Here is a 21,593-nt window from a genome sequence, read left to right on the forward strand (position 1 = left end):
ATAGGGTGTCAGCTTCTGTTTTGTCCTCAGCTAGCCTTCTGCTCCCTCATCACAGACACCTCCTTGTTCAGCTAAAAGATAATCAAGAGCTGTTCTATTATCAAGGACAATTTTTGCCAGTGAGGCTCAGGATCTTTGTTGGGCACCAATGCCATTAGCAACAGATTCTGCATTTTCTTCAAAAGTGAGGGAGAGGTTTCTGATCACATCTTGTTTTCATTAACTCCTAACTGGGAAAACATGGCCCTCCCAAAAAGAAGCAAATCCTGAATCCTGAATGCCTCCTGGTAGGTCTTTTTTATCTCAATGGTATAAATTCAGGGAAGTCAACCAATGAGATATCTTAGTTTGCTTGTGGAAAGCTGGAGGTACAATTAACTTAAGAGTCATTGCCCAACTGTGGGCCAACTAGGCATTCATAGGCCCAAGGAGAATGCTAACTGCCACAGACAAAGACACACAAGCCATTCCCTTTAGGTGGTGCTATTAATGAATTCATTCACAGGGATTATTGCATTCACCCTCTCAAGCCTGGGGTCAGTTAGGTTTTCACCACCCACCAGAAGAAAATTTCCTAGCCTGAGAGAATGAGTTGTTCTAAATACCCTGCAAAGATGGATGTTGCTGGTGAGATGTCTTAGAGAGGGGGGGCACATGTAAGCTAGATGATCACAAGAACATGAGGGTGCAGATGTACCAAGATTTACATAAGTAGTTGTGTCTCATTGGGTGTGTACACTCATAATTGAAGAAAGATAAAAACAAGGCATAGGTTGTTCTGGCTGTAAACATTGAAATCAATGGGAGACTTCTGGGGGAGTCAGTTGTAGTTTGCAGTGACACTAGGAAAAGAAGAGAAATTAGTCACAGGGAGGACCAGGGGGTCTCTAGCATCATGGACAGATTGGAATCTTTGATGACAAACCTAGCAATCTGAAAGGTGACCCCCCCACCATCCCCAGCAATGGCCTGGGAGAGACGCATGAAGGTGTTATCTTTCCAGGCGAATGCCAAAGGAAAGAAAGAGGAGAAAAAAAGATTTCATGTTAAGGTATGAAGTCTTGATCTGGCATCTTGGGCAGAATCAGTTCACCTTGATGTGAACTACTTGTCTTCCCTTTTTGATTTGACTTTGAGGTCTCCAGCGTCTGTACAGGACCAGAGGTCAGGTGGGGCCGTCTTTAGCTGTGAGATGTGTATGCAAGGCTCAGTGCCCTCTAGTTTTGCAATATCAGTGGTCAGGAACATTTGGTAAGGTCCTTTCCAATGTGGCTTGAGAGCTGCTTTTTCCCCCCCTTCCCCCAATCATGCTTCCAAAATACCCAATCACCAGGCTCCAGACTGACCAACAGGATCCTTTGAACTGGGGTCAGAGAAAGCTTCTTTAACCTGTTGATGGTAGGCTTTAGCATTAGACATTAAAAGCTTACAGTAGCTGGTCATACTGGCATGAGGGCAGAAGGGATCCTGTTGGCAAGGGATCAGCAGACAGTTGCATGCGAGCAGACTTTGGCCTACCAGTGACCATCTGGTATGGAATAAGTTTATGTTTCCCAAGGGTGATATTGTGAATTATCAACAGAGCTAGCAGCAGCATCTTAGGCCAAGGGAGTCCAGGAGTTTCAGTAAGCTTAGAGATTTTAGGTTGGAAAATTCCATTAGTTCTTTCGACTTCGCCAATGATTGAGGGTAATAGGGACAGTGATGATTCCGAGGTGTTTGTAAGGCCTTTATTAAAACTTGTATGATTTTCCCAGTGAAGTGGGTACCTTGATCACTAGAAATTATGGAAGGTATACCCCAAGTGGGAAACATGTTTTCTAACAGTTTCTGTGCCACGGTGAGGGCATTAGCCTTGCAGCAGGGAAAAACTTTAGCCAGCTGGAAAACATACAAACAATAACAGGAACATATTGATAATCCGAGAATGGTGGCAAATGAATGAAGTCCAGCAGCAGGTGTTCAAAAGGTCCAGAGGGAGGAGGTTTGAGGTGTCTGGGAACAAAAATAGGTTTTCCAGAACTATGGACCTGATAGGTTAGACACTAAACTGTTTTTTTGCAGTCTTGTAGAAGTCTCCCCTGTTGGGAGACTTTATTTATAATTTGAGTTATTTTAAACACACCATGGTGGGTGAAGGAATGTAAAAATCAAAAAATAGAATTTGCCAAGGGGTTGGGAAGAACCAAGGGGCCATCTTGGGCTTCTCATATCCCTGACTGTTCATTGAAATTACAGCCATTATTTGCCCATCCTAATTTTTCTGATTCAGGAGCAGACTGTTGCCACATCACAAGGACATTAAGATGGCAAGTCTGGCAACAAGAGGTCAGTTTCTGTAGAAGCAGAATGGACTTTACCCACATGTGCCCCAACCTTTACAAATTCTCTTGCTGCTGCCTTTGCATGAAAGTCGGCTGGGACATTTCCCTGATAGTCAGGCTTAGTCCTTTTAGTGTGTGTCTATATTTGAGGACAGCAACTGCAGAAGATAGAAGAGCAGTGAGGTCATGTACTTGTCCATTTTTGATTTGGGTCCCAGTGGACATGAGAAAACCCCTTTGTTTCCATAACATTCCAAATTCATGGACGACCCCCACAGCGTATCGGCCAGCATATAAATATTACCAATTTGCCCTTTTGATAGACAGCACAGTCTGGTGAGGGTGTGGAGCTCTGCTTGTTGGGCCGTTTTAGCTTATGGGAGATTTCCCTTTCCAGGTAGTTCGTATTGGGGGGTAACAGCAAAACCAGCCTGGAAATTCCCTTTTACATTTTTACAGTATGACCCATCCATAAACAAAATTAGATCAGAATTAGTCAAAGGGGTATGCCTTGGATCGGGGTGTGGTGTCATGAAGTGGGATGCTAGTACCCCCCAGTCGTGGGGCTCACCTTCATTAGGCAGGGCTAATAATGTGGCAGGATTAAGAATGTTACAACAGATGAAGATGGGTGGCAAAGGCAGAAGGACTTCATGAAACTATTCTGCTTGCAGAAAAAGGTTAAGTTAATCCAGAGTTAAGGCGGCTTTGGGCAGCATGTGGAGTTTCTAAGTAGACATCACTTCCAAAAGGTTAGCTCTGCCAAGGCTTCTACCGACTAAAGCTGCAGCTTTGGTGGGGATAGGTGGGAGCACCTGAAATCAAGTTGCATGGGATAATAGTACCGTTGTTTGTCATGTTCTCGCATGAGCATCCCCAGGGCTTGGTTATCTTTTTCATGTATAAATAAGGTAAAAGGTTTTGACTAGTTCGTTAACCCTAGGACAGGTGGCTCTTCTAAAGTTTGTTTCAGTTTTAGAAGGTCTGTTCGTGTGGGTCTTCCCAGGGAAAAGGGCTCAGGAACCCAAATTTGAATAAGTCCATAAAGTGGAGAAGCCCATAAAAATTAGGAGCCTGTAGTCTGCGACAGCCAGCTAGACCCAGAAGTCCATGAGGATGTCACTTTGTTGTAGGCCTTGGGAATTCCTGGATTTGGTGTAATTCTTTTTGGAGATAGCTGGATCCCTTCAGCACATAGCTTATGACCTAAGGAATGAACAATGTCCAGAGATGATAGTAATTCTCCTTCAGATACCTTATGTCCTTTTTCAGCTAACTCTTGTAGCAAATAAATGGAATCTTGTATGGATGCCTCATTAGTAACAGAGCATGGCAAGAGATCATCCACATGTTGTAAAAAGGTTGATTATCTGGGGAACTGGGGGGGGTACTTATATCTCGGTGGAGCAGGTGGGAGAAATAAGAAGGGGACTCCATGGACCCTGGCCTCAGAATACAAGTTGTCCAGATGTATTGTTGATTATTCTAAGTCAGGGCAAATAGGTCTTGGCTGTCAGGATCTCCAGCGATGCTGAAAGAGGCTGAACAGAGGTCTGCCACAGTGAGCCATTTTGAGTCAGGTGGAACTTGGAACAAAAGGATGTTTGGGAAAGGGGGGATAACTGTCTTGTTAATAGATTTGGACAAATTGCTATCCCCTCCCAATAGGTTTCCAGACTGGCAAGACCCTCAAGTATTAGAGGGGTAAGTACAGAAATAACTAACTCCTGGATGATTAGGTCTTCTCTTATTGGTTCAAGGCCTTGCGTGGATATTGAGACAATTTAGGAAGAAGTTTAGTTACATCTGTAGGAATTTTTATAGGCGCTGCACTCTTTATTCTCCCAACGGCAATACTAGAAGTACCCCATTGAATTTCGGACACCTCGATTAAATTAAGGAACTTTTTTTTTTTTTTTAGATTTATTTATTTATTTATTTGACAGAGAGATAGCACAAGTAGGCAGAGCAGCAGGCAGAGGGAGAGGGAGAAGCAGGCTCTCTGCTAAGCAGGGAGCCCGATGTGGGGCTCGATCCCAGGACCCTGGGATCATGATCTGAGCCGAAGGCAGCCGCTTAACCAACTGAGCCACCTAGGTGCCCCAAATTAAGGAACTTTTGTTAGAAGTTTTCTGTTTCAAGGACAAATAGTAAAGAACATGAAAGATCATCATTAACATCGTTGGAAACTGTTTACATAAAAGTTACCTCTGAGAAAAGGACTATACTGGGGGCTGGGCTACACTTTATCTGTATCACTTGCTTGTTTTTACAACATTTTATTGCTTCTGTAATTTTAAATAAATAATATTTTAAAGGTTAAGAAAAGAATTACTGCTATACAGCAAGAAAAGAAAAAAGAGGAACTCAGGATGAAAATCACTATTTGTCCCCCATTTTAGCATGTAGATCTTAAAGGCTTAGAAACTGGGATATAAAGTTTATATTATTCCTTGGTGCCAGAAAGCCAAAGAAAAGAATTAGTAGATTGATGAGAGAAAGATGGAAGAGAAGAAGCAAGGAAGGAAGAAAGGAATCCTTGCTGGTGAGATGTCTCATGGAACACCCACTCCTACTACCTCACCATGTGACCCTTGGTTAGACTAACCTTATTTTAGTTTTAGTCATTCAGACTGCAGTTTTGTAGCCCACTGGTTTTCTGCTTTGCTTTCATTAATGATGTGGGGTCTGCTTCTCAAAATAGCCTTCCTAAATAGGATTTCTCGAGGAAACTATTCCGTATGATGCCATAACAGACGCATGTTAACACATTTGTCAAAACCCATGGAATTTACAACACTTGGAAGGAACCCTAAGATAAACTGGACTCTGTATAATAAGATGTCAGTATTGGTTCATCGGTTGTAACAAATGTACCACTCTGATGGGGGATGTTATTGGTGGAGATAGCAAGTGGGGGGCTATGGGAACCCTGTAGTTTCTACTCAGTTTTGCTGTGAGCCTAAAACTACTCTAAAAAATAGGTCTGGGGCACCAGCGTGGCTCAGTCGGTTAAGCATCCAACTCTTGATTTCAGCTCGGGTCTTGATCTCAGGGTTGTGAGTTTGGGCCCCACACTGAGCTCCATGCTGGGTGTGGAGCCTACTTAAAAAAAAAAAAATAGGTGTATTAATTTTTTTTTTTAAAGTGTCTTCTAAAATTTACATGCCCATCAAAAAGCACAAAAACATTTCTTTTATAGCAGCTCAAACAAAAACTTTCCCTTCTCCTTCAGTCTGTCCTTCCCTAAAGAAACCACAGCTCTCTTTTTTTGATGTGAAAATACTGTCTATCGTACAGTTAGTACATACACGTCTCTTTACCCTATTTGGTGTAAAGTTCACTCATCCTCTTTGTATCTAAGAGAATCTTTTCCATTTTCTAAGTGGACACTAGGTGTTAAATATATGGTGTGTTTTCCACTATGGATTTAACTTACTTAATCATCATAGTAATTGCATGGGGCACACATTCATTTTCCTTATTAACAAGTGAGGAAACTGAGTTCTCTGAGGAACAGAGAAGTCATGTAACCTGCTACTTCACACAGCTAGTAGTTTTGATGTTTAATTTCAAAGTAAGATCTACCTGGCTTGAAAGCTCTTTGTACTAAGCTTGGAAATTTTAATTGAATATAGCCATATACTATAGCTTGGCAGGGCCTCAGATCTAGCTTTATGTATCTTCCTTGTACAAGTACACAGTAGAAACCCAAGAGCTCTTGCTCAGTCTCAAATCCAAATTTCCAAGAGTTGTCCAGATTAGTTTAGCCTGACTCTGTCCATCCCTACTCTAATTAACTTTAGGGGCTTGGGGGATGGGATTATATAGTCTAGATAGGCAAAAGGGTTCACCCCTTTCAGTATGGGGGGGTCAGTAAACTCACACAGGATCTCGGCTTGGACCTAATTTTCAAAGAGAATAAATCAGCCTTTTTTTTTTTTTTTGACCTGAGTCCCATTTTTTGGCATTCCAGCCATATATTTATTCTGTCAGCTCCCAGGTTTGAAGAAACCCTTGTTTCCAAGAAACTTGTTTCTCTACAGGCATTGTTGAAAGGTAATTTTCAGAAAAGGGCAAAATCATGACTCATACAAATGTAAAAATGAATATGTATATAGGGGCGCCTGGGTGGCTCAGTCGTTAAGCGTCTGCGTTCGGCTCAGGTCATGATCCCAGGGTCCTGGGACCGAGCCCCGCATTGGGCTCCCTGCTCCGCGGGAAGCCTGCTTCTCCCTCTCCCACTCCCCCTGCTTGTGTTCCCTCTCTCGCTGTGTCTCTCTCTCTGTCAAATAAATAAATAAAATCTTTAAAAAAAAAAAAAGAGTATGTATTAAAGATTTTTTATTTTATTCATATGAGGGAACAAAACAAGTTATAACCAGTTCAAAGGAAAAGTCAAAAAGCATAAATTTATATGTAATAAAGGAATTGAGTTGCAAATGAAGGCAAAACCCATTTTTCCACTGGATGGAGGGAAGTAAATCAAAATTCTAGAACCAGAGTTTGCATGTCTGTCAGTTACCTTCAGTCTGCAAAGGTGCAAAATATGTCAAAGACCAATTTTAGCTCTGCTAGAATTAGCCCTCTAAGGCTGTGCTGTAGCCACTGCATATTCTCCACTAAAGAACCCATTTTTTCTGCAAAATACTGTTTCTCAGAAAGGATCGAGATTCCTTCCCTTTCACTTACTTGTTTAGTCAACAAATATCAAATAGCTACAGCATATCAGACACAAGTAATTATAAAATGAAACAACTATATACATTGCTTAAAAGTTCCGGTTAAATATGTGTGCCTTTGAGTTATAAGTTGGATTTTTATATAATTAGTTTTTCCCCTTGTATATCTTAAGTTATAGGTCCCTGCTCTATGTTTCCACTTCTGAGTTTTACTTTTGATTCTTCTACCACTGCAGGAATATTCTGTGCCGTCTAGTGGCAAAAGACTGATTTGCCTGGTTTTTTGGAATGTGTGTATAGTCATAACTTGGAAGACATCAAAATCTATGAGATAATTGTTAATGTCTGCTTGCTTGAGGAGCATTTTGTCCAAAGGGAGAGAGAAGACATGATTTCAGAATGCTCTGGAACCTTTTTTTAATTATTTTTTTTTTCATTTTTTAATAGATCTCTGTTTTTTAGAGCATTATAGGTAGGTTCAGAGCAAAACAGAGCAGGAACTAGAGAATTCCCATATATCCCCTTCCCTCCCACACACATAGCCTCCCTTTGTATTGTATCCACCACCACAGTGATGCATTTGTTCCAGTCAATGAACCTGCATTGACACATCATTGTTACCCAATGTCCATAGTTTATATTAGGGTTCACTCCTAGTATTGTACATTCTATGGATTTTTGACGATGTATAATGACACAAATGCGCCTTTATGGTATCTTGCAGAATAGTTTCACAGTCTTAAAAATCCTGTCTTCTGCCTGTTTATCCCTCTTTCCCCCTCCCAAACCCTGTAAACCATTGGTCTTTTTACTGTCTTCATGATTTTACCTTTAAGGTTCCCCCATGTGTTGTCTCTTTACTGAATAGCTCATTTTTATTTTTTTTTAGCACTGAATAATATTCTGTTGTCTCATATCACAGTTTATCCATTCACTTAATGAAGGATATCTTGGTTGCTTCCAAGTTCTGGCAATTATAAATAAAGCTGCTGTAGATATTCACACACAGGATTTTTTATGAACATAATTTTTCAACTCCTTTGTGTAAATACCAAGGAGAGTGATTGCTGGATTATATAGAAAGAGTATTTTTAGTTTTATAAGAAACTACTCTGGCAGCTTTTTAAAATCAGCTTTATCAATACAATAAACAACATCCATTTAGAATGTAAAACTCACTGATTATTTAAAGATGCATGTATTATGAGACCATTGCTAAAATCAACATACAGAACATGCCCATCACCCCTAAAAGATCCCTCATGTTCCTTTGCAGTCCATCCTTCACTCTCTTGATTTGCTCTGGCTCCATAGATTAATTTGCTTTTTAAAAAATTATTATTTTAGGGTTACCTGGGTGGCTCAGTCAGTTAAGCCTCTGACTCTTGATTTTGGCTCGAATTATATCTCAGGGTTATGAAATCGAGTGCTGCGTCCAGCTATGCACTGAGCATGGAGCTTAAGACTCTCTCTCTCCCTGTGCCCCTCCCACGCCCACTCACACACATGTTCTCTAAATAAATAAATAAATTTTAATAAATAATCTATAAATTATTTTATATTAATTGGATTATATAGTATGTACTATTTTATCATTTTTTCACATGCATAATGATTTTTAAATTTATGCATGTTGTGATGTATCAGTAGTTCATTCCTTTTTATTTCTGAACAATATGCCATTATATGGATGTACCATCATTTGTTTACCCCTTTACCTGTTAATGGACTTATAGATTGTTTCCAGTTTTTTGCTATTGTGAATAAAACTATTATGAACATTTGTGTACAAGTCATTGTGTAGCCATATGTTTTCATTTCTCTTAAGTAAATACCTAACAGTGGAATGGTTAGGTTGTATGCTACATTTATGTTTAATTTTTAAGCTAAGCAGCTTTCCACAGTGGTTGTACCATTTCACATTCCCACTAGGGTTGTATGAGTTCTAGCTACTCCGCATCCTTACCAACACTCAGTATCTACAATTTTAGCCATTCTGATGGGTATCTAGTAGTACCTCATTGTGGTTTTATTTTGCATTTTCCTAATGACTAATGGCATTGAAGATCTCTTATGTGCTTTTGGCCATTCTTATATCTTCTACAAAGTGGCTGTCAAACCTTGTTTGCCTTCCTATTGAGTTGTAAAAGTTCTTTATGTATTCCAAATAATAGTCTTTGTAAGATATGTGTTGTAATACTTTCTCTCATTCTGTGGCTCACCTGGTAACTATTTAAGATTTGTGAGCCCACTGAATGATATTGTAGGGGAGGAAAAATATAACTCTATAATCCACCCTCCTAGGTTTTCTGACTGAGGCCCTGCAAATTAGATTTACAAAAGTCAGATCAACAAGAGTAAAACAAACATAATTAACATATGCATTGTACATACACACAGAAGAGTTCAGTGATGAATAACTAACTCAAAGGGGTGGTTAGAACTTGGGCTTGGATAGCATCTTGAGAAAGAATAGTAAATTTATAGAGAAGTGACAAGACAAAGGAAAAGAGGCTTAGGAATGGAAAATAAGGGTAGTTTTAATAAGAGTTCTTACGTAGACTCCTCTGGTGCTATTTCAGCTGATAAAAGTCTAGAATTTTCTCTGGTGATTGTCTTGCCTATCCTGGTAGAGAGGGGAGGGCAGAGAGTTTTCCTTGCATCTGCTTCTTCTCAGTTACCTTTAGCCCAAAATGGTCCTTATGTCAAAGTGGCATATTTCAGGGTGGCATACTCTGATTTTCTACAAAATCATAATAGATTTCATAGGTTTTTTTAAGTCAAGCAATAATAATAATAAATATTTTTTTGAGTGTTCACCATGTGCCTCTGCACTATGTGCTTTACATGATGTCTCATTTAATCCTTCTAGCTGTCCTATTTTGTAAATACTATTTTTATCTCCAATTTACAGCTAAGGAAATGTGGGTTTGGAAGGGTTTAGTAATTTTATTTAATTACATTCTTAATGTCTTTAATCACCATCTATATGTTGTCAGGTAGATTATGTTTAATAGTTTCCTATGGCCACTACAGCCATAGGAAATTAAAATTACCACAAACTTGATGGCTTAATAATACAGAAATTTATTCTCAGTTTTGGAGATGAGAATTCAAGATCAGTATCACTGGGCCAAAATGAAGTTTCAGCAGGGCCACACTCCCTCCAGTAAGGAAATCTGTTCCTTACTTTGTCCGGCTTCTGGTGGCTGCTGGTACTCCTTGGCTTATGGTCATGTCAGCCTAATCTTCAAGGCCAGCATCTTCAGATTGCCCTCTGCTCTATCTTCACATGGCCTTTTCCTCTGTATGTGTATGAACTCCTGCTTCCTTTTAAAGATACCTGTGATTATATTTAGGGTCCACCTGGAAAACCCAAAAATAATCAAGACCAACTCAAGACCCTTAATTTAATCACATCTGCAAGGACATAAGGCAATAGTCACAATTTCCAAGGGTTAGGATGTGAACATCTTTTGGGAGGTCATTTCTGAGCCTACCACAGTGGGGATTATGGAGAAGATCACATCAAACAGGGGGAAAGAATTTGAATAAAAGCATGGGAAACAGGGGTGCCTGGGTGGCTCAGTCAGTTAAGCGTCTGACTTTTGATTTTGGCTCAGGTCATAATCTCAGGGTCATGGGATTGAGCCCTGTGTTGGGCTCTGCACACTGGGCATGGAGCCTGCTTAAGATTCTCTCTGGGACGCCTGGGTAGTTCAGTTGGTTAGGCATCCAACTCTTGATTTTGGCTCAGGTCGTGATCTCGTGGTCATGAGATCAAGCCCTTTGTTGGGCTCCGTGCTCAGTATGGAGTCTGCGTGAGACTCTCTCCTCCATCTGTCCCTCCCCCTGCTCTCTCTCACATGCGTGTGCACTCTTTCTCCTTCTCTCTACTAAAATAAAAAATAAAATAAAAGCATGGGAAACAGAAATATCATGAGTGTAATTAGAGAATGGCAAGTGGCCCTGAGCTGTTGAATCACTGAATCACTGTATGTGAGGGGATAGCGTGGTGGGAGAGAAGGCTGAAAATAGATTAAGGGCCTTGAGTGACAGGTTTGAATTTGAACCACATTCCATAGTTTGAGGAGAGTCACTGAAGATTTTAGAGAGAAGTGGTAGCCCATCATCTGTTTTAAGTGCATGGCTCTGTAGCACTGGGTGATAGGTTAGAGGGAGGATGCCCTTGAAATGGGCATTAAAAATGAGGATAGTTAAAAAGAGGGGGGATTTCATTCATGTGTTCAGAAAATACTTGTAAATACAACCTGCCAAACACCATTTTAGTTACCAGAGATACAGCACTGAACAAGGTAAGTCCTTGTTGTCTGAGGTTTTCATTTTAGTGAGCAAGATAGATAATTAAGAAATAATAATTTCAAATAGTGGTGAACGTCATAAGAAAATTAAATAGAGAAACATGCTAAAATTCTTGGTGGGGCTAGTAGGAGAGAGGCAATGAGTAATATTAAGGCATATAGTTTTAGAAGCCCTCTCTGAGGAGGGTATATTTTAATATTTGTGTGTGTGTGTGTTTAACCATACAAATATTTATTTATATAGTAGGGAAAACTCATTTTCATCTCCTCCAAGGCACCATGAGGTCCGACCACATGTGTACACACACACACACACACACACACACACACACACACAGATTCCTTGCTACACACCAGTTTCCAAGTGGAGGAGGCAGCCATTGCTGCTCTAGCATTCACCCAAGGAAACAAAGGCAGGGCGAGGTGAGGTGGAGAGGAGAATCTGGGCCTAAAAGAAGGGCATTCCAGGCAGAGCACACAGCAATTGCAAAGGCTTTTATATCAGCAACTTTGCTGCAGTACCAAAACCCACAAAATCTTACCTTCTTAGGTCACTAAACCTTTTATTCTCACCCATATTATATGTAGGCTACAAATCAGTAGTGGCTTTGCTCCAGGTTGTAGCTCTATTCTGTGTCTTTTTATTCCAGGATTGAGGCTAAAGGAGTAGCCCCTCTCTGAGACATGGTCTTCTCATAGTAGAGAAGTGTGAGTATGAGCTGTAACCATGCAAAAGCATTTGCAGCTACTTAGATATAGTATAGGTCACATCCACTCACACTCCATTGACCAGAGCAAATCACATGGCCAATCTCAGAGTCACTCCTTCTGAAAAGGAGAGGTGAATAACTATATAGAGTAATATAATATATAATAGAAACAAGCCAGGTGTGTTTAAGGTATAGAAAGAAGAAGGGCTCAATGAGAATAGAGAATCTTGGTTTGTTTTGCTCGCTGATCTATCCCACACCGAAGAATACCTTATGCACAATACATATTCAATAAATATTCGTTGCATGAATGAATGAAAGCCAATGTAGTTAGAATGTAAAGGAGACATGAGATTGCAGTCACTAACAATGTATCAGTCGGCATATAAGAGGAAACTTAACTTCACCCCTGCCTTAGAATTTGGTTCTATAGCCAGCTCTTTCCCCTGGCTCTCTGTTCCAGCAGTAGAAGCTTCAGCTCCGTATCTTTAGCTCTGCTACAGATTCCCTATGAACTTCCCGTTTAGATGGACTGCCATAGCCTGAGACCCCTCCCTCCTTTCAAGAACATCATCAACTCCTATTTCTCCAGAAAATGCTCTTTTCCCCATTCCATCTATGTTTTTCAATAGAAGCTAATGTCTTATAGAGGTACTCTTCCAGGGGTAGTGACAGCTTCTGACTCAGAGAGCACACCTGGAAGAACCAGGGGATTGTGGAGTCAGGTCTGTACCATTACTTGATTAGGTAGTGAGCACATTAAAAAGACATCATCCAAAAAAAGGGCATCAGCGTTCGACTGTGTCTCTACACCTCTCATGATCTTGCTCTACACTGCTTTTGCTAATGTTTTTTCATCATGATCTTAACAACCATACTTATATAGTACTTTTTAAATTGTTGGGGAAATGCTACAGTTTATTAGCCAAGGCTAGGCCATTCAGAGCCCTTCCCTAGAATTTTCAAAATTGGAGTAGAGAAAACAACTCTCAGTCCCTCTGGTGGTGAAACTGGGAGGTGTGACTGTGTTTTGTGGAGAAAAGCAGACCGAGATTGGGTAGAAATGTGGATGAAGCAGAGCCCTGGTGAGGTTGTTTTCTGGCTTCAGTTACCTGTAAGCCTGGCCACACTTCTTTCCTTATCATGGTGACACGAACTTTCTAATAAATTCCCCTTTTTGCCGAAACTGTTTTTGATTGAGTTTCTGTCTGTGCAGCTGAGAGAGCTGAGTAATATAGCTACTATGCACTGATCTGTTTCTCAGCCTCAAAGCTGGGAAAGAATATAACAAAGTTTCTTCTTAGTTTAGGGAACAATCAACTTTCTGGCAAACTCTCAAACTGGTAAAGTGTCAATAAATTATGCAATTTATTATGCAATAAATTATGCAGTTATGTTCAAAATTTCTTTTTATTTTTTTTAAAGATTTATTTATTTATTTGAGAGAGAGAGAGAAAGAGCACCAGAGAGCAAGCATGGGGAGGAGCAGAGGGAGAGGGAGAGAGAAACCTTAGCAGACTCCTCACGGAGCTTGGATCCTGATGTAGGGCTTGATCTCACAACCTCATAGATCATGATCCAGCTGAAACCAAGAGTTGGACATCTAACCGACTGTACCACCCAGAGGCCTGCAAAATTTCTTTTTAAAATAGATCTGTATTAAAAAAAAAAAAAAGACAGGGGTGCCTGGGTGACTCAGTTAAGCATCTGCCTTTGGCTCAGGTCATGATCTCAGGGTCCTGGGATCGAGCCCCACATCCAGCTCCCTGCTTGCAGGGAACCTGCCTATCCCTTTCCTCCGTACTGGTGCTCTCTCTCGCTATCTGTCTCTCTCTCTCTCCAATAAATAATATTTTAAAAATCTTTAAAAAAAAGATATTTAGGAAGTAAGTGCTAAGGAATGAAGGGAAATAATACTAAGTGTCATCACTGTGGTTGCTGGAACATCAAATTTTATACCTTACATTTTACATAAAAGTAAATCAAAAGTTGTGTGTTTTGTTAGTTTAGCTGGAACTAGATGACTATATATTGATGATATCTCATCTGTGTTATAGTAGGGCATTCCCCTCCACATCAAACTTTAAAACTGAAGGAAACAGAATAGGAACCCTATAATTAAATGCACAGTAGAAACACACTACCTATAATTGCAAAACATTGAGAATAACAAATGCCCAAACGATAGGGAATGAATGAGTAAAGAAACTGAAATAATATCTGCTAATCAAAAGTGAAAATTTTATGACTGAGAAAATTTATAAAATGTTTAAGATACTCTCTTAAAAGAAAAGGCAAATGTTTAAAAAATTACATGTGATTGCAACATAGATCTGAAAGATAATGGATGTTTTGGCTGCCCTAGCAGCCAGACACCACATTAGAGGGGTCCCCATTATATTGTTACTTTCTGCTCCAACCTAGTCTTGAAGTACTGGGGTCTGTCTGTTTCTCATGTCTGATTATAGTCTTCACCTCTCTCTAACCACTAGCTTTGTTATTTCTGTTTCTGACCTTTTCTTGCACTCTTTATCTTTTTACGCTTGACTCAGCGCACAGACTCATTGACTCAGTTTCATAGATACTAACAGCCTCAGCTTTCCCAGCTTTAACCCATCATTTGGGAAGACTTTTTCTACACCTATCCTATCTGACCTAAAAGCAGCAGTCTTACAGGCAGAGTCCCCAAAATATATACAGTTGAAACTTTAGTATGCTAGAGTCTTAGGATAATGGGTAATCTTTTTTCTTCTTTCCAAATTTTCCTTGTGCCAACACCATAGCAGTAACCATTTTAGAGAATTAGCAGTAAGCTTTTTCTCATCTCTGCCAAGAGTGGCACCTAGTGGTGATTCTGCAGAACTGCACTTTACAGCCTCAAGTGGACAAAAAAAGATGCTGCTTATTATTTCACTAGCATTTTTGTGTTTATAACATAGCAGTGCAATATTATGTATACCAGGCATTAATTTACTTGGGAGCAGAAACCAGCTCATGGAGTAGCTGGTCCAGAAATTATATAGGCCCTGTAGATTTCCCATCATACACCTGAGGCTCATACTTAATTCCCCATGAGATTCCAGGTTTATTTTCATTTCATAAGACTGGATCTACTCTGGACAGTAATTCTTATATAGTGAGCATTTGCATCTACTGCTGAATCGTGATGTTTTTAGACACTGTCGGGTATCTTGTAAACGTTCATCACTGTATTAATTTCCTCTGGCTGCCTTAACAGAGTGTGACAAACTGAGTGGCTAAAGCAACAAAACTGTGTTAGCTCGCAGTTTTGTAGGCTAAAAGCCCAAGAGCAAAGTGTACCAGGGTTGGTTTCTTCTGTATGATGTGAGAAAGAGTCTGTTCATGCTTTTCCCCTAGTTTCTGGTCGTTTGCTGTCAATCACTAGCATTCCCTGACTTTCAAAAATACCACTTTCATTTTCATGTGACATTCTTCCTGTATACCAGACTGTCTCCAAATTCACCCTTTTTATAAGGACACTGTCATCAGATTATCCTCCCCACAACGCATGACCTTAATTTAGCAAATTACATCTGCAATGAACCTATTTCCAAATAAGGTCACATTCTGAGGTACTGGGTGGTAGGGCCTCAATATGAATTTGGGGGGGGTACATAATTCAACCCACAACAGTCATTGTACCTCCAGACTTCATTTCTGCCATGTTGGTATCACCCATAGCAATGAATTGCCTTGTCCAATACAATTTGAGTAGAAGTGGTATGTGCACATCTAAGCAGAAATTAAAATTTTTTTCCCTCTGCTGTGAAACTAACAGTATTCCAAAAAGAGGCTATTTCATCAGCTTATGTCTCAGAGTGACAGTGACATGGAACAAAGCAGACCTGACCTTCAGTGGGTATGTAGTATGAAGAAGAAACCTTTATGATTTTAAGCCACCAATTCTTTGGGGTCATTTGTTACTGAAACATAAATTAATTTAAGCTGACTGATACAATAAGTACCTAACTTAAGCTGATACCATAAGTTCACTTCTAATGTGTAGATTTTTTCATTCATTCATCAGATATTTGTTGAAAAATTACTATGTGCTAAGCATAGTTCTACATGTTGGACACTGTGATAGTTAATTTTATGTCAACTTGGCTCGGCCAAGGAACCCACATATTTGTTCAAACATCAGTATAGATGTCTCTGAAGGTGTTTTCCAAATGAGATTAACATTGAAATCAGTAGATTTTAAGTAAATTGCCCTCTATAGAATATGGGTGGACCTGATCCAATCAGTTGAAGGCCTTAAGAGAAAAAAACTAAGCTTCCCCCAGGAAGAGGGAATTCTGCCTTCAGACTGCCAGACTGCTGTGCAGATTTCAAACTTGCTGACCCCCACAAGTCCCACGAGCCAATTCCTTGAATCACTATATATATATGCACATCTTGTATTGGTTGTGTTTCTGTGGAGAAACCTGATTAATACAGACACATACCAGTGAACAAGCTAGAACTAATCCTCAGGGTTTACAGTCTAAGGAAGGATATAGATAAATAAACAGGAAAATTACAGTGTTATATATAGTAAATGCTGGAAAGTACTCCATGTAATAGGAGTACGTAGGAAGAACATATAACCTTGACCTAGGGAATCAGAAAACACTCTCTGGAGGAAATGAAGTCTAACTTGAGAACTGAAAGTGGCAAGTGGATTAGGAGTTAGCCAAGTGCAGAGACAGGGTGGTGGGGAGCAGGGATCGAATTGAATATAGAATATGCATTCTCAACAGGGCCATTATTGCTCTCAAGGGGAGAAAATTGGTGCTTGGTGGGTGAAACCAACCGTAGCTATTACAATGTTTTGTGACCTTGTAAACCTCAGCCCTATCTGACAAAACTCCTTAATTTATGGGGCAGTAGCGGAGATGATTAGAAGAAGTATCTAAAAGGTCTCCTTATGGGGGCAGTGATGAAAAAAAGGTTGGGAAACATTGTGGTGTAGAAAGACCACTAAGGTAGAGGAATGATCATATGTGAAGCTACAGAAATAAAATGGAATATTTCAAATATTAAAATGGTTGAGGCATAGAGGTGGGAAGGAGCAGAGGCATAGAGGTGGGAAGGAGCAGAGGCAGGGAGGTTGTGAGAGAGAGGCTGTTCTGGACACAGATTTTAAAATTAAATCTGGAAATAAAATTAAATTAAAAAGCCTTCAATTATCTAAATATTTTAAGTAAAATTGGACTTTGTATCTAAATGATCTGCTGCAGACTTTTCTCATTTGTTTATATATGAATTTGTACTTTGTGTTTGCAGCCACATGCTAAATGAATCATTAAGTTTTAAACATTTTAATGGCAAAGGACAATTGTTAAAATATCTTTTCTGTCTATCATTCTGGGACTTTTTAGTTTTATAATTGTAGTTTCTAGAATAGCATCATGTTCAGGTGGGTGCTCAATCATAATGCTATTCTGGAAGGCACCTTAACCTCTGGAGAATTTGCATGTGATTTACTTCACTGGAGTTTCAAAGATGAAAAAATATGAGAGTAAAAAGATATTTTTCTTGGCTCCATTGATGGAATAGAATGAGAACAATGGTCTATTTAATGACCATTATCATTATCTTCCTCCCAGATTGAATTAAAATTGCTTTAATATTCTATTAGGAAAATCTTTATAAAAATGCTGCCAATCATTTTTTTTTCCCTAGCAGCTTGTTAACAGTGAACTCAACACTAATTTAGTGCTTTGAGGAGATAGTATAAAGTTAATTTTAAAATCTAGAGAACTAAGAAATTGTATGCTGTACCATAATTTTAACTTTTAATATTTTTCTACCATAGCCCTAGCTTCCTTGATATAAGGAGACCTGATCTAAATGTCTAGTACACTTTTTTAGGAGGCAGCGTTCTGGTAATATTTTTTATAAGGTCATGTTACATAAAAGACAGTATATAGAAATAGATCAGGGGGCGCCTGGGTGGCTCAGTCGGTTAAGTGCCCAACACTTGATTTCAGCTCGGGTCCTGATCTCAGGGTTGTGGGATCAAGCCCTGCGTTGGGGTCTGCACTCAACATGGAATCTCCTTGACATTCTCTCTCTCTCTCCCTCTCCCTCCCTCTGCCCCTTGCCCGGCTCATGCTCTCACTCTAAAAATAAATAAAATCTAAAAAATGAAAAAAGGAAAGAAATCTGAGTATGTATTCTGGAGTCAAACTGACTGGGTTCAAATCCTAAGTTGAATCTGTTTGGGTTTAAATGTTACTAGCTTCTGTAAACTTGGGCAGATGTGTAAAGTTCTGTAACCTTATCCTCTGTACCTCACTTTGCTCCTACATAAATTAGGGGTAATAAGAGAACCACTACATAGGGTTGTTGTGACTATGAAATGATTTAATTATGTACAACGCTTAGAACAGTGCGGGCTATGTACTCAGGACTCAATAATGTGAGCTATTATGATTTGAGGCTCTCTATTGCATAGTTTTAAAACCATTTGTTGAGTGCTTCCTTCCTGTATGCCATCCAAGGCACGTACTTGTGGAACTGTTGGTCCATCTTACCTAAAATGATCTTCAGAGAATGACTCAAGGTATTTTTTTAAACTGACTTTTGTTAGTATCATTATTGTTCTCTTCAGTACATTTCAGGTCTTCAAATTGGTTTATTTTTTTAGGCGAGGGTGATATTTTTGTTCCTTTGTGAGAAGATAAACATCTAAGGATCATAAGAAAAAGCATTCCTTAGGGCAGTAGGTGGGAGACGATTGCACTTCAGAATTTTGTATTTTGGGGTCTGGCATTTGTCATTATGGTACTGCTTTTTTCCATGGCAACAGTAGGGAAAAGGTAGAGCTATCTGTGATTTTCTGGCTTTTTTGTTGATTAAAGAAATTTAAAAAACCTTTCAATATTTGTATCTTTCAGAAGATGTCTTTGAAAATCACCAATGCGAAACGAATTGAAGGCCTTGATAGTAATGTGTGGTGAGTACCTTGGAATAAACAACAATAATTTGGTGACGCTTTTTTCCTACACATTTTGGTATTCTTAGTTGGGTATCAAGAAATTGAGATTTGTAAGAAACTTCTAAGTTCATTAGTTCAGCCATCATTTAATTAGACAGAGTCATTTCGTAAGTGGTAAAGTTTTTGTTGGGAACTCATTTTTTTTTTTATTTGTAAGACTAAACTAGGTCTTAGTTTTTCAGTTTTATGTTAAGATCATGAGGTATAAAACGCTAACTTTGTAATTATGGTACTTATTAGTATTTTTTTTAATTTTAGGATTGAATTTACAAAGTTGGCTGCAGACCCCTCTGTTGTGAATCTTGGTCAAGGCCTTCCAGATATATCCCCTCCTATATATGTAAAGGAGAAATTATCGGAGATTGCAGCAATTGATAGCCTGAACCAGTATACACGAGGCTTTGTAAGTATATGAAGACCATGTGGGGCATGAACTTGTATTTTATATTGTATTTTGTGGAATGTACTCCTGTCACTTCTGTGTAATTGGCTTTCTGGGACCAACTGTCCCAACCTAATAATCAGAGGGACCACCACCCTTGCCCTTACCTCCTAGAAGGAGCCGTCCCCAACTTCTAACCCCTCCACAGTCTTATCTTGGTTTTTCCTTTACTTATAGGGTCTGATGGCAACAAGGGAGGGAGAATCTTCTCTCTTTTTTTTCCAGGTTTTTTTTTTTTTAATTCCAGTATGGTTAACGTACAGTGTTATATTAGTTTCAGGTGTACAATATTGTGATTCAGCAATTCTACACATTACTCAGTGCTCATCACGATGTGTACTCTTAATCCCTGTCACCTATTTCACCCACCTCCCTGCCCACCTCCCCTCTGCTAACCACCCATTTGTTCTCTGTATAGTTAAGAGTCTGTTTTTTGGTTTGTCTCTCTCTTTTTTCCTTTGTTTGTTTGTTTTGTTTCTTAGATTCCACATATGAGTGAAAGCGTATACTATATGTCTTTCTCTGACTGACTTATTTCACTTAGCATTATACTCTCTAGCCTCATCCATGTTGTTGCAAATGGCAAGATTTCATTCTTTTGATGGCTGAGTAGTATTCCATCGTGTGTGTGTGTGTGTGTGTGTGTGTGTGTGTGTGTGTGTGTGTGTATATATATATACCACATCTTTATCCATTCATCTCTCGATGGACACTTGGGCTGCTTCCATAGTCTGGCTATTGTAAATAATGCTGCTACAAACATAGGGTTTTCTTTTGAATTAGTATATATGTGTGTGTATGTATGTATATATATTGTGATATATATAGATACATATATATATATCTATATATATCACATCTTCTTTATCCATTCATTTGAACTCTTTACATATTTTGGCTATTGTGGACATTGCTGCTATAAACATTGGGGTGCGGGTACCCCTTTGAATCAGCACTTTTGTATCTTTTGGATAAATACCTAGTAGTGCAATTGCTGGATCACAGGGTAGTTCTTTTTTTTTTTTTTTTTTTTAAGATTTTTATTTATTTATTTGACAGAGCACAAGCAGGGGGAGCATCAGGCAGAGGGAGAGGTAAAATCAGGCTTCCCCGCTGAGCAGAGAGCCTGACGCAGGGCTCGATTCCAGGACTCTGGGACCATGACCTGAGCTGAAGACAGAGGTTTAACCAACTGAGCCACCCGGGCGCCCCGGGTAGTTCTATTTTTAACTCTTTGAGGAACCTCCATACTGTTTTCCAGAGTGGCTGCCCCAGTTTGCATTCCCACCAACAGTGTAAGAGGGTTCCCCTTTCTCCACATCCTCGCCAACATCTGTCATTTCCTGACTTGTTAATTTTAGCCATTCTGACAGGTTTGAGGTGATATCAAACCTGTCAGAATGTGGTTTTGGTTTTGATTTGTATTTCCCTGATGAGGAGTGATGTTGAGGATTTTTTCATGTGTCTGTTGGCAATCTGTATGTCTTCTTTGGAGAAATGTCTGCTCATGCCTTGTGCCCATTTCTTGACTGGATTTTTTGTTTTTTGTGTATTGAGTTTGATACATTCTTTATAGATTCTAGATACTAGCCCTTTATCTGATATGTCATTTGCGAATATCTTCTCCCATTCTGTAGATTGCCTTTTAGTTTTGTTGATTGTTTCCTTTGCTGTAACCTATGCCCATTCTTTAAATATTTTCCGGTTTTTGTAAATATATGTGAGTATATGTATATATGTGTTTTTATATTGGAATAAGCACAGGGGATGGTATTGCACTGTCGTCAGGCTGTGGAAGACATTGGTCACCTCAGGGAGATGTGAAGGAAGTGTTGTTGAGGAGAGATCATAATTCTTTTTAACACAACTTTGCCTAGTTTTAATTATTATATGAAGAATGCATTATTTTTGTAATTAAAAATTTTAAGAAAACACAGACCCTTATTATTCTGAGGAAACGTGTAGTGTTTATGGTTGCTTTCAGATCACCCATTGCTAGAATTTGTTAGATCTGTTATTAAAATGAAATTCAAAGGAAATTTTGGATTTCCAGGAGTGGTGACAGTCTTCTCTTGCTCTTTTCACAAATTATGTATATTTTTTGGAG

General features: G+C 39.2%; 1 protein-coding gene across 10 annotated transcripts in view; it reads left to right on the top strand.

The window, feature by feature from the left end:
- The window catches only part of KYAT3 (kynurenine aminotransferase 3), a 93,500-nt gene that overhangs the window by 13,090 nt on the left and 58,817 nt on the right, over nucleotides 1–21,593 (top strand). For all 10 annotated transcript variants that reach the window (XM_078072787.1, XM_078072783.1, XM_078072789.1 and 7 more), the window contains 2 exons: nucleotides 18,944–19,002; nucleotides 19,303–19,447. In XM_078072787.1, coding sequence (XP_077928913.1) covers nucleotides 18,944–19,002; nucleotides 19,303–19,447 — 204 coding nt within the window. The remainder of the gene's footprint in view (nucleotides 1–18,943; nucleotides 19,003–19,302; nucleotides 19,448–21,593) is intronic.

Source organism: Halichoerus grypus, chromosome 5, assembly GCF_964656455.1.
Source record: "Halichoerus grypus chromosome 5, mHalGry1.hap1.1, whole genome shotgun sequence".
In the NCBI taxonomy this organism is placed as follows: domain Eukaryota; kingdom Metazoa; phylum Chordata; class Mammalia; order Carnivora; family Phocidae; genus Halichoerus; species Halichoerus grypus.